The 13254-nt window shown below is 42.3% G+C and overlaps 2 protein-coding genes across 2 annotated transcripts in view; one reads left to right on the top strand and one right to left on the bottom strand.

The window, feature by feature from the left end:
• The window catches only part of LOC310798976 (butyrophilin subfamily 1 member A1-like), a 36968-nt gene extending 24735 nt beyond the window's left edge, over positions 1-12233 (top strand). Inside the window, exons 3-6 of the mRNA XM_083661542.1 lie at positions 2116-2172; positions 8017-8316; positions 11566-11703; positions 12105-12233. Coding sequence (XP_083517668.1) covers positions 2116-2172; positions 8017-8316; positions 11566-11703; positions 12105-12148 — 539 coding nt within the window. The 3' untranslated portion in view covers positions 12149-12233. The remainder of the gene's footprint in view (positions 1-2115; positions 2173-8016; positions 8317-11565; positions 11704-12104) is intronic.
• Positions 1-13254, bottom strand: part of LOC310799406 (dedicator of cytokinesis protein 3-like) — a gene marked incomplete at both ends in the record, with an annotated part of 383185 nt that overhangs the window by 116997 nt on the left and 252934 nt on the right. The window lies entirely within an intron of this gene.

Below are 13254 nucleotides of genomic sequence, written 5' to 3' on the forward strand. Positions count from 1 at the left end.
CCTAGGGCTGTGCGATTAATCGATTTTGAATCGTAATCGAATTAATTAGTTAGGACGATGTTAAAAAAATTAAAATCGTAAAATCGTTTTTTTTTTTTTTTTTTTTAATTAAAAAATTTAAATTTAAATTTCACTTTAACTAGGGTAAGTACGTTACCGGGGCGGCTCTCTCTCATGTACGCATGCTGCTACTTGTCCATTCTCCCCGCTGTAAAGTCTCTTGTTGCACTGCGGGCTGTAGCCTACAAGATAACGATTGCCACAACACACTCACGCGCGCACACGAACACAGACGTTATCACCAGACGATGAAACGTTGCCTTTACAGTTCACATAATAACAAAACAACACGTGAGGCCACCGAGTACTGATAGATTGGCTGTATTCATGGCTGTAAGTTAGCAGCCTCAGCTGACTCACCTGTCCCTGTGTGTGTCTGAATTGCTATCGCAGTTCCACGCATTCCTGTTGTGACTTTGTGTTATTCTAGTACAGATATAACTCCGAGCACGGGTGGTCGCTAGACACTAATATAATTATCTCACGGAGGAACACAACACGCAAATCCACCAGTGTCAAGTTAGCAAGCAACAGCCAGGAAGTTAGGCATAGCAGCGGCAAGCTAAAACAGGAAGTTGGGCTGTTCTGCCTTCAGAGTAAAAGCGTAAATTGTCAATTATGGAAAAAAGGGGGAAAAAGAGCTCTGCAGGGCAACAAAAGTTTAGAGAAGTATAATAGTATAATAAATCGAAATCGAAATCGAAAATCGAGTTTTGAGAGAAAAAATCGTCAATTTTAGTTTTAGGCAAAATCGCACAGCCCTACTACAGCCTCTGAAAGACAGTAATGTTGGCCGCAGATGCCAGCGTCCTCAATGAGAAAATTTACTTTTTTTCTCATGCACACATCCGCGACCCACTCAAAACGGCCCTGGGACCCACTTTTGAGTCCTGACCCACCAGTTGAGAAACACTGGTCTGCATGGTGTCTCCACTGTATGCTATTTATTTATTGTGGCATGAGTGAGTAGACTCTTTGATACACATAGCTACTGTGCCAGTTGTTTAAAGAAAGACAACATACCTGCCAACAAACACAGATATTTTCACTTTGAAATTAGGCACCCTCGCAAAAAAAAATACCATGGCATGTTACGGTAGGCTTGAAACTTCACCCTGTCTTTAAAACTAAGCCTGCTACTAACAGGGTAAACGGACCATAAACCTGTGTGCTAGGCTACGCAGGTATGTTGTCATCTCAGCTTGCTAGTTGCTAACATGAGCAAACCTGTCGTCAGTCATTGTTTGCTTGTCAATGCTAATTCTAGCTATGTAAATCTGTCATGTGTAACTTTGTAGGCCTGATGTGAGCATGTCAAATTTATCCATGCACGAACAAGGAAATCTATTGTGCAAGATATAAAGTGACATAGGTCTTCATGTGACTATTACAGTATGAAAATAAATCAGAACATTGAGGATTTCTTCTCCATCAAAACAAAGAAATGTCAAACTGCACAGCAGGACAGAGCAGCCAGCAGCACTGCTACAGTAGTCAGTCACAGTCAGAGCTGCAGCCAGGAGAGAGCAGCAACAAGCTCTCCTCCTTGTCAGTCACAGTCAGATGAGTCAAGCCAGCAGCTTGACAGCAGGGATGTAGCCTACAGCAGGAGCCCCCAGCTGTAGGCTATGTGTGGGTATGTATATACTGTAACATCCTAATAGTTCCAGATTTCCCTTTAGTAACCTAAGCACTTATCTTGATATTGCCTTGATGTCAATGGAATTGTGATTAATTGCCAGACATTGCAACTAAAGTTGAAACTTGTAAATTATGTGTGTAGAACAGCGATACTCAACCCGAGGCTCGAGAGCCACATGCGGCTCCTTTATGGCTAGTTGTGGCTCTTTTAAGTCGTACTATAAATAAATAAATACATCTAAAAAAAACAAAGGGACGAAAGGAAAGATTTTGTTTTGTCAATGTGGCTCCTGAGTAGGGCAAGGTTGCATACCACTGGTGTAGAAGTACAATAATTATGGGTAACATGCCCCTTAGCGTACTTAAAAAAGGTTGATTTTATCATCATTCTAATAACAACTTGTGTTTTTGTAGACTCATACACAGATACTAATGGTGATGAAGGCCCTTCAACTTCTGCTGCACATCAGGGTATGTATACATTTGGCTTATTTGTCTGATTTGACTTGGGATGTGGATCTAGTTGGGATAAACATGGTAAATTAATGCTATTCTGACGTGTGCGTGCGAGTGCGTGTGTGTTTTTTGGCTAAAAGTCCAAAAAACGTCAGATTTTCTTCTGCACCGCCCTTGTGGGCGCTGCCGAGGGTCCCTTCCTGGCCACCCCTTCACAAGTCTGTGCCCCACTTGTGCCACCCTGGTAAAAAAAAAGTCTGTACACGCCACTGCCATTGCTGCCTGTATTCTCTGCTGAACTGGCATTCACTCCAGTCTCGCAGACAAACTCACTGGTTTTTATTAATTTACAAAACTCTCATAGGTAAAACTCATATCTACAGTCAGTCACTTCTTAATATCCACAACACAAATTGCAGTCTGCGTTCCAGTAGCTCCATCAATCTCCTCATACCCAAAGCCCGTACGTCCTTTGGTCGCCCCTCTTTTCAGTTTTCTGTTGCAGATGACTGGAATCATCTGCAACAGACCTTAAAGCTTAAAGCAGGACTAAACCCCCCAGATTTCTGGCAGAACCGCATGCTGCTTGATTTGAAAAAACCTATGGAAAACCGAGAAATGAACGTCTCCTCTTGTCTCACTATACTCTTTGGCTGTGCTCAAGTCAGGAATCTTTTCCCGGAAATCGACGACATGACAGTTTCCCCAAAACATCACAAGACAACGTTATGAGAGCTACAAAATCTTGTAGATTTAATTTCCCCCCGGGGATCATTAAAGTCTTTCTGATTCTGATTCTGATAAGTATCAACAACTAGCCAACGCTGGTGGCCTGTATGGAAACAGAGTTGCTCAAAATGGTTGAAAGTTATATCAATTTGGTCATTCAGTGGCAAACTAGAAATTGACTCCATTGACTCCCATGTAGTGTCTGTAAGTATCGTTAAAAGAGCCTGATGACGCGAGCCTCGCAGCACAGTACAACAGTCAGGACAAACCCCCCGCTCTCAACACGCTCATGTAATCACAATGGGAGATTTCTCTACGTTATTCCCTTGTCCAACTTGTCATATACACTGCCATGAAGTCCCTTTTAATTTTCGTTTCTCCCTTTTTCATGATTCTTGTCAAAAGGTGTAGTGCTCCTCTGCTTTTCCTCTCGAGCGCAGAGCTGCAGCGGGGCGTAGAACATTCTCCCCCTCCCTCCTCCCAGATCCCGGCTGCTCAGTACAGGCGAAACAGCCTCCTGCATGGGGCGCTCTGTAGCCCTCACAAAACAACAATAAACAAACGCAAACAAAAATCGCTGGTGTGCGATTTTTCTGCACAATTTTTTCTGCACAATCTGTCTGAAATTGGGTACAGGATTGCGGGAATCCCGCATCTGTTTGCGCGAACCGCTGCATACGACTGGACAAGCCGCTTTTCACAGACAGGTGCACAGCGTCAGTGAGGCTGCAGGAGCTGAGTAGCCTATAAGTCGGAGGTGAATGTCACTTCACCATGCCTTCTCCCCGTCAAAAGTGAACCAGGAAAATACATTTTAGGATGTAGGCTGCTTTAGTTTAGTTTCTCTCTTTTTTTTGTTTCTGTTTGACATCTGCTAGACTAGGTGCATGAGTGAAAAAGGGGCACAGAAGAGTCCTCCTCTCTCTCTTCTCTCTGCACAATCGAAGTGGTTGAGTGGTCTCAATGTGGGGTCCGGTGACCACCAGTGGTCCTTGAGAGGATTCCAGCATTCTCTGTTGTCTCTCAACCTAATATATATGGAATTCTGGACAAAATCATATCTAGGCTACATAAAACAAAATCTGACAGACCAAATCTCATCATATGGGGGTCCATTGACCCAATGTGAACTAAATTAGGGCTCCTTAGTATGAAAAAGGTTGGGAATGATTTACAGCAACACAATGCCATTTTCTTCCTTTTATGATTATAGTGGCGTTTATTGATAGTATTGTTTTTACATCACCTTACATCACCACATGGCCATCTTGGTAGGAAAATAACAGGCGATTGTAATCAATTAACAGGTGATTAACAGGTCAAGTGACACAAACAGCCAATGAGCTGTGTGTATTGTAGCCCATATTGGTAGGAAAATGCTTGTGACATCATGGGAATAGGCTTGGAGTTGTGAGGACCCGGGAAAGGGTACAGGGGGAGTAGGGGATTTACTATCTTGAAATCCCATAGTCTTTGGGTACAACGTGATGTCAGGTTGTACCACATTTTGTGCAGTTTTGAGGGCAAAAAAAAAGCAGTGTTCAACCCATAGAGGGCACTTATGCGGCTGAAAATGATACAAATGGTACAATGGCAACAGTTTGGTCTCAAATGTGGAAATTTTGACCAGAATTCTTCACACACCACCCCCAAAGTCATATATATTGCGGATGCAGTTGCACACGTGCTCCACACCGCCCTCTCGCACCTGGAGGGGAAGGACACCTATGTGAGAATGCTGTTCGTGGACTACAGCTCAGCATTCAACACCATAGTACCCTCCAGGCTGGTAAGCAAGCTCAAGGATCTGGGACTAAACACAGCAATGTGTGACTGGATCCTGGACTTTCTGACAGACTGCCGCCAGGTGGTGAGAGTGGGCAACCTCACCTCCTCCCCACTGACCATCAGCATAGGAGCACCCCAGGGATGCGTCTCCAGCCCCTTCTGGTACGACCTCTACACCCACGACTGCGTGGCGACCCAAACCTCGAACACCATCGTGAAGTTTGCAGACGACACAGCGTCATGGGGCTGATCTCCAGGAGCGACGAGACGGCCTACAGAAAGGAGGTGGAGGCCCTGGAACAATGGTGCCAGGACAACCACCTCTCTCTAAACGTCTCCAAGACGAAGGAGATCATTGTAGACTACAGGAGGGGGGGGGGGGGGGGGGGCACACACCCCCCAATCACCATCAATGGCACAGTGGTGGAAAAAGTGGACAGCTTCAAGTACCTGGGAGTCAACATCCACCAGGACCTGACATGGGCCAGCCACACTGCCACTGTTGTCAAAAAGGCCCAACAGCGACTACACAGACTCAGACGCCTGAAGAAATTTGGGATAAGGCCAAAAATCCTTAGGGACTTCTACAGAGGCACCATTGAAAGCCTGCTGACTGGCTGCTTCACCACCTGGTATGGGAACTGTACCACCATGGACCGCAGGGCGCTAAGAAGAGTGAGGCGTGCGGCCCAGCACGTAACAGGATGTGAGCTACCAGAACTGCAGGAACTGTACAATCAGCGGTGCCTCAGGAGGTCCCTGATGATCATCAAGGACACATACCACCCCCACAACAGCCACCCTCAGGGAGGAGATACAGGGTCACAAAAGCACAAACAAATCGCCTGAGGGACAGTTTCTTCCCGCAGGCCACGAGACTCCTTAACACACACAAATAAACAATCATGTAGCAGCTGCTACCATTACATATGATAATTATGGCTATGTTATTGCACCTGTGCAAACAGAATGTTTAATCATGTTTTTAAGGTGTCTACGCTAGAAAAGAAAAGGAAAAGTTTACTGTTATTGCTTGTTGTTCTCTTGTTTTACTGCATCTATATGCCCTGTTTTTGCACTGTTATACTGTTATTTGCACTATGTTGTAACGGAGCCTACAGCACAAGAATTTCACACGTGATACTTGTACTACGGAGTGACAATAAAAATCTTGAATCTATATTGGTTAAAAGCTGAAAAAAAGTGTTTTGGGCTTTAGTCCTGCTTTAACTCATTCATTCCGCTCTCTTTTAAAAACTCATTACAGATCATTGCACTTGCTTCTAGCCATCTGCTTCTCGATATATGTCACCATGTATATTGTATATGGTGATATATTAAGTCTTGTATATTGTTTTTATGTCCTTACTGTTTTTAGCCATTTACTTTTTAATATATGTCACCGTAAATTTTACTCTCTTTTAGGATTGGTATGACATGTATAATTGTATTATCTGTTTCTATGTTTTTCTTTATGTCCAATTGTTTTCTATTTGCCTTTTCTGCTGCCTCTTGGCCAGGCCGTCATTGTAAATGAGAACTGGTTCTCAATTGACCTACCTGGTTAAATAAAGATTAAATAAATAAATAAAATAAAATCATGACAACAAACGTCTTTGTGGAAATGTGGTTTCCCTACAGATGCCTCATTCACAGCTTTTGACACACAGTATCTGCTGTGTGCTCAGAAGTACAGCTTGTTCAATAAGACAGCACCACTTTTTTCAGCTATAAAACTAAATACGTTTTTGGCCTGGCCACATTCCTGATGTTAAATTTGGATAAATCATCCACTGCTATAGATAAAGCTAGAAACCAGGGGCCAGTTGCACCAACAGGGCTTAAGACTGGGTATAAGCTAAGTCGGTCATAACTTTACGACCTAAGCTACGCCGGTTGCACCAAGAGGGCTTAAGCCTTATTTTCACTAAGCCCAGGCGTAACTCAGGAGGAGGCGTAAAGTGCCTGTGCCTGTAAGAGATCTCCGTGGTAGTCTATCAGCGGAGACCTGCTGTGATTGAGTCCTAACGGTCCTCATCGACGTCAAGTCGCCTTCGAAGCATGACGTGCGATTATAACAAACTAGTTGTGTGGCTTAGCCTTCCCAAATGTTGAGGGTCGTTTTTTAGAATTCAATATACATAGAATTGGGAACGTTACATTCAATTTCATTCAGACTGCCTGGCACTCAATCGCCGCCATTTCCCCCCGGAGCTTCCACAGGAGGTGGGAGGAGGGAGGGTGTAGTGACGCACATACAGTAGTGGCCATAGAGAGCGTAGTGGCACAGTGACGCTCCAAGCAGGTCGCGAGGCACATTTTTGGGCCAATCAGGGGGCATTCCCCAGCGATTCACATGGACGCGCATTGCTACGACCGGCGTAGTTAAGACCAGACGTAAGCCCTGTTGGTGCAACAGGCGTAAATCCACTCTAAAGACTGGTCTTAACTAAGACCGACGTAGGAGTTACGACCAGGCATAGTTAAGACCAGTTGGTGCAACCGGCCCCTGAGACCAAAATGCTCACCACTAGCCAGATTAGGGATGGGCAATATGGTTTTAATCAATATCACGGTAATCACAAAGATTTCTTTCAGTATCGATATATATCACAACATGCCTGACGTATGCAAAATTTCATTATATCCAGTTGAACGGAATGGTAATGTTAGGTGTGATGTCAAACAAAATAGAAATATTCAAATAATATCCATTGAAAAAAATACTTAATTTTGTAAAGTCAGTAGAATTTGCTTCTTATCATCAATTTAGACAGCAGAATTGTGTGTCACGATATCCCAAAATCATCATAGCATGATATGATTCCACTGAAAGACGATGAACGATAATTACGGATTATCGCCCAGACGTAACCAGATTTACTAACCTTAGGCTGGTGTGGTACGCATCTGTGTAGCCTTAGCCTACCAAAATATGTTGGCCAATTCAACCAATCATAAATGATATGAACATAAGACGGACCACAGTCATTTGCATTAATACGTAAATGTGTATTTTGCAGCAGTTCAGTTTGACTAACTGCAGGGTGGTTTGCAGAATTGTTGTTCCTTATTTATGGGAAACAAACAAAAATAATAAAAAATCAAGACAAATGATAACAGTGATCAGTTGGTGTTGCATGGCCATCAAACAATGCTAGGGTGTGTGTAGTTAAGGCTTACATTATGCTTATCGCTCTAATTCTGTCTCTTCTTCACTCTCTCTGAAACACACTTTATTGCATGTAGAGTAGGGATTTATCAACACAAAACAATCCAATCACTCACTTCCTGCACTGTCCTTTGTAATCTATTGTTTATATATTGCATACCCACATGCAGCTCCGAAACTACACATCGAAATACTCAATGCCACCAAGGAGGGAGTGCTGCTCAAATGTTCGGCTGAAGGCGTCACTGTGTGGAAAGGTGCTGCCCCTCCTGTGCTGGAGTGGCAAAACAGCGATGGAAAGGTCATCCCTGCTGGAGAGCAACAGAACTCCACAGACAGTGAAGGCCACCGCCACAACATAGAGCGCAATGTCACTGTGACATTGACCGGCACCAGCCACGGCCTCTTCCGCTGCATTGTGAAGCAGGTGGACATCGGCCATATGACTCACCGTGAGATCCATGTTCCGGGTGAGTACAATGCAGCCACGACGCAAATGATCCACCATTTGAACAACGTACATCCAACCCTGGTGTAACACTTCACTAGCGCTGCATGTCCGCTTGGTATGGTCTGCTTGGCTGTGTGTATGCTACACTGGTTAACAACGAACCCTCGAACCTCCTCTCAACCTGCCATCACTTCAGTGTTCGCACGGAGGTAATCTCTCGAGACAGACTTTCGACTTGCATCGAAAATCTGTCGGCAAGCTCAGTGAAAATCCGAATAACAGCGCTCATAGGGGGCAGGCTCGCATGCTGCACTTTACCCAATCAAAATGGAGTGGACGTGACCGAGAGTCAACCGGTGTATAGTAAAATTTACCATTCTCAGCGTGTAGCAACGAGCTAGTTGTTATTGTTGTTTCATAGCGACAGAAGCATTTGAGAGTGAGAGCCGGTCGGTCGGAGACAATGGCAGAGCTCGCAGGGAGCGGAAAGGGATTTTCTTCCGGGGGCGACGGAGTGGAAATCTCTGGCAGAGCCCCTTGAGTTCTAGTTATTCAGGAATTCAAATGAGCCTGCCCCCAAAGGTTAGAGAAAAAAAATGTTTTTTTTTACCGTTGGTCTCCCAGATTGGCGCGGAATGTGCAATGTTTTCCTCTCTTCTGAGCTGCCACTCTCGTGTCTTCTGCTTAATTATTCCACAGTATATATATTTATATATATATATATATATACCGTATATATATATATATATATATTTCAATCATGAGAGGCCAGTTGGTAGGATTTAACAAACTTTATTTAGCAATCGGCATGCATGGCAAATACTTTGGCGCATGACTCCATTGGCCAGTGGCGCTGCTCTTGAGGCAAGAGGAGGGCATCTGCATAGGCTAGGAGATCCCCCCCCCCCCCGTGGGGGATCAGGAGTCAAGACTCGTTGGTGGCGGACTGGGGAGGTGGGTGGGGCAAAACAACGCTTCGGAGGACGGCTTCAGGGGAGATGGACTGCCGTGAAGCTAGCTGCTGCTATGATCGGCCAGAGAGAGAGGTGACGTAGAACCCTTGCTATATATATGAGAATGAACTGACGTCATTGCAGACGTCATACTTGGACTTTGACTGACCATTAGCGATTATGGTGGACAATATTGCGATTGCGATATAATAAACAAATGGTATCTAGGGATGTGCCAGCATGAGTTTTTGACGGTATGATAACCGTGGACAAAAATACCACGGTTTCACGTATCACAGACTAAAATACATATTATATTACAATTTAAAATATATTAAAACTAAATAAATAAAACAATTTGAAATAAAATTATCTTTACAAAAAAATAAAACATTTTGAGACATTTGCCTGTCCCAAACATGTAAAAAAGAAACACCAGAAAAATTGAAACTGCACTCTGCAACAGCACATAGAAGATGGCTCAGACTGCAAAGTTAGTTAGATGTCTGTCCAGTAATACAGTGATACACCCCGTTTATTTCTTTTGTAGCGACAGATGGCCTTAAACGCCACACTCACGTGACGCTTCTTGAGAGAGAGGTGAGGTAACGTGCATCTGCAGACTTTATCGAGGGACCATGAAGGCATCATGTGACAAGCTAGTTAAAAGTCTGGATGTGCTGCTGCAAGCAGCAGCTGCAACAGTGTTTTCTCTGCTATCAACCTTGTTAATCTCGCTATATTCTTCATCACAGCGGGTCATTACCCACTGTGCACTTAATCGTGCACTAGTTCTGTATACTGTAAGCACCTGCAGCTCTCTCCTTATTTTACTGACGTTCTCACTAATCACACGGCTGTTTACATGCATTTCTGAACAGCGAGCTAGTTATTAGCATAGCTCGCTGTTAACGATCATGGATGTTCTCTATCTCCCTCTCGGTAAGATGTAACCTTGCTGCGCATAACATTACTTATTTGCGGGAGTGCATGGGAGAAGTCTCCCGCTAGTGTTGATGCCCAGTGTGATGGCAGAGAAACGTGTGTTTGCTGCGTCGCATGTAACGTTTAGAGGCACACACACACACACACACACACACTCAAAAAGACGTGAAGAAAATAATAATCGCACACTTTTGCGGTTATGTAATCGCACGTGCTGACATCGCGATTGCGATTAGATTAATCGTGCAGCACTAGTATGTATGTATATATATATATATATATATACATACATACATACTAGTGCTGCACGATTAATATATATATTATATATAATATATAATTATATAATATATATATATATATATATATATTTAAGCAATATAGCATGAGAGCCAGTGTGTTGTGGCAAATATGCGGCCTCGTGGGATAACAGCTGATCAGCGGGATATATGCCACAACACACGCAGCTCGAGTGCTATATTGCTTTTATAAAACGGTTTCCAAGTATATTAATATAATAATAATAGTAATACTATAAGTCCGACTGCCATGGCATTCTGGTAGAGTCAGTTGAAACACTACTGTAAGGCGGGACCGCAAGAACGTGCGGGTGATTTGATTGGATCGTTCTGGAGACTGAAGTTGACATTGGCCAATCCTGGCGCTTGCTGAGAAGCTGAGAGCTTTCTGGAAAGCCCGACACGCAGCTCGAGCGCAGCGCTGCATTCTCAGCGCTTGCTGAGAAGCTGAGAGCTTTCTGGAAAGCCCGACACCAACTAACGTTACGGGGTTAAATGCGGGGTTAACAGCCTTTTTTTTGCAAAGAAGACATTAGCCCGCCTCTATTCTTGTACAAAACATAATTTTCTGCTAAGTATTAGTAAAGTTATAAGCGAAGATCGATTCACAAGGATCTGACAGCTGTCTCCGCCATTTGTTTTTTCTACATTGTCATTTGAGGTAACCAAAGCCTTTTAGTAAGAGAGTTGCCATGGCAACTCAATAACCCATGGGTTATTGGAGTGGGTTACTGGATTTATACAATGGCTGTGAACCAATCAGATTGCTTGATTTGAGAGAGCCGTTTTATAAATATATATATATATATATATATATATATATATATATATATATATATATATATATATATATATATAATATATATGTATAATATATATATATATACATATACATAATATACATAATATATATACATAATATATATGTATAATATATGTATATATATACATATATTATTTTACTTTTAATTTATTTGAGGCGCATGCACTCTTTTCTTTGTGTTAATGGCAGTTTGAACAGTTGTACATGTGAAATTGTTAAATTTTGTTGCTTTTTCTAATGTGTTTCAGAGAAATTGTTCTACAAAGACACGTCCTGCCTAATGGCCAGTGAGACATGGGTGATGGTTGTGGCTGCATTGGTAATTGGGTGTCTTTTCGGAGTGGGTGGAACTTTGCTTTACATGTTCTTCAGCAGTGTGGCAAAAGGTAAGCTTTAACCAAGGATTGCTATCAATGTAAGATATCCATAATGGATTGACAGCAAGTTAACTGACACTGTCTCACTGTGAATATCTTTTAATATCCCAGAAGTTCATGGTTGCTGCTGTAATCTCAGATACTGACCAATCTGCTGCTGTTTACAGTGCATCATTTCAAAGCCTAATGACACCACTTTATTATTTGAGGGCTCTTAAACTTGCAGTTTGATAGGAGCCCTTGATTTGATAGTACACTGGATTTCTCTCAAATGTTTTCAACCATGAAAACCAAAATTGCAGCATACAGTACAGTTCTACAGGTTACATTCAGCAGCCTGAATTGTAGGTTGATTTTAAGTTGTAATTTTCCTTAACTTAATGAACGCTCCTTTCATTTCATTCCTACAGATGTCCTGTTCAAGACAAAGAAAAGTCACAAAATCACAAATTAAACTTTTTATTTTTGGGTGTTACGTTTAAACTAGGGATGTCAATTTTCGGTTAATTTCACTTTCGATTAACCAACGCTAATAATCGATTAACCTATCGGTTAATTCATAATTTTTTAATATATATATTTTTTTTTTTTTTTTTTTTTTTTGTCTATTTACTCAATGAGCTCATGCCCAAACAAGGCGTGTCTATTTAGATGCTGAAATGTTAATGCTTTTTGTGTTAGAATTATGCCTTTATTTTTTGTTGGCTTTGCTGAAATTTATAAGTTTATTGCCACATTTTGATCAGGTAATCATTCCAAAATCATTCTGGCTCTTATATGGATGACAAGGAAATATATTTTTGAGAGCTTTATTTCCTGTTTATGTAAACATTACAACAACAACAATCTGTTATTTCTTTAGATTTTTTCCACATTAGGCCTACTGTCTTTTGCAGCATAAAAACTTAAACAAAATATAGCCTATTTCGATTTGCTGCCAACAATTGAACAAAATTAGTTTTTCACAGCAGTTTAATTTTTATTTTTATTTTTTATTTTTTATTATTATTATTTTTTTTAATATTAACTGATAGACCGACAGCAATAACCGAACAACGACGTTAGCGACGGTTAATCGATTAACGGTTAACCGTTGACATCCCTAGTTTAAACCTTTGCGTTTAAACGTTCAGCGTTTAAGGCTGAACGTTTGCTGGCCACGAAGTGTGGCCAGCAAACAAGCGGGGCTGTTTATTTGTTATGTGGATCCACAGTAGGTTATTGGTTGGTTGCAACTTTTCTCTGATAAGATTATTTGTAATTATTTTCTATTTGTAATTAAATTTGTAGTGAGGTCTCCAGACCAAATTTCAAGCAGAAGGCCACACATGCATAACCCGATCACCCCCTGACGTCAGTCAAGTTCTAGTATGACGTGGTCAGTCAAAGTCCAAGTATGACGTCTGCAATGACGTCAGTTAATTCTCATATATATAGCAAGGGCTCTACGTCACCTCTCTCTCTCTGGCCGATCATAGCAGCAGCTAGCTTCACGGCAGTCCATCTCCCCTGAAGCCGCCCTCCGAAGCGTTGTTTTGCCCCACCCACCTCCCCAGTCCA

The sequence above is a fragment of the Poromitra crassiceps genome, assembly GCF_964638095.1.
Source record: "Poromitra crassiceps genome assembly, chromosome: 27".
Taxonomy (NCBI): Eukaryota; Metazoa; Chordata; class Actinopteri; order Beryciformes; family Melamphaidae; genus Poromitra; species Poromitra crassiceps.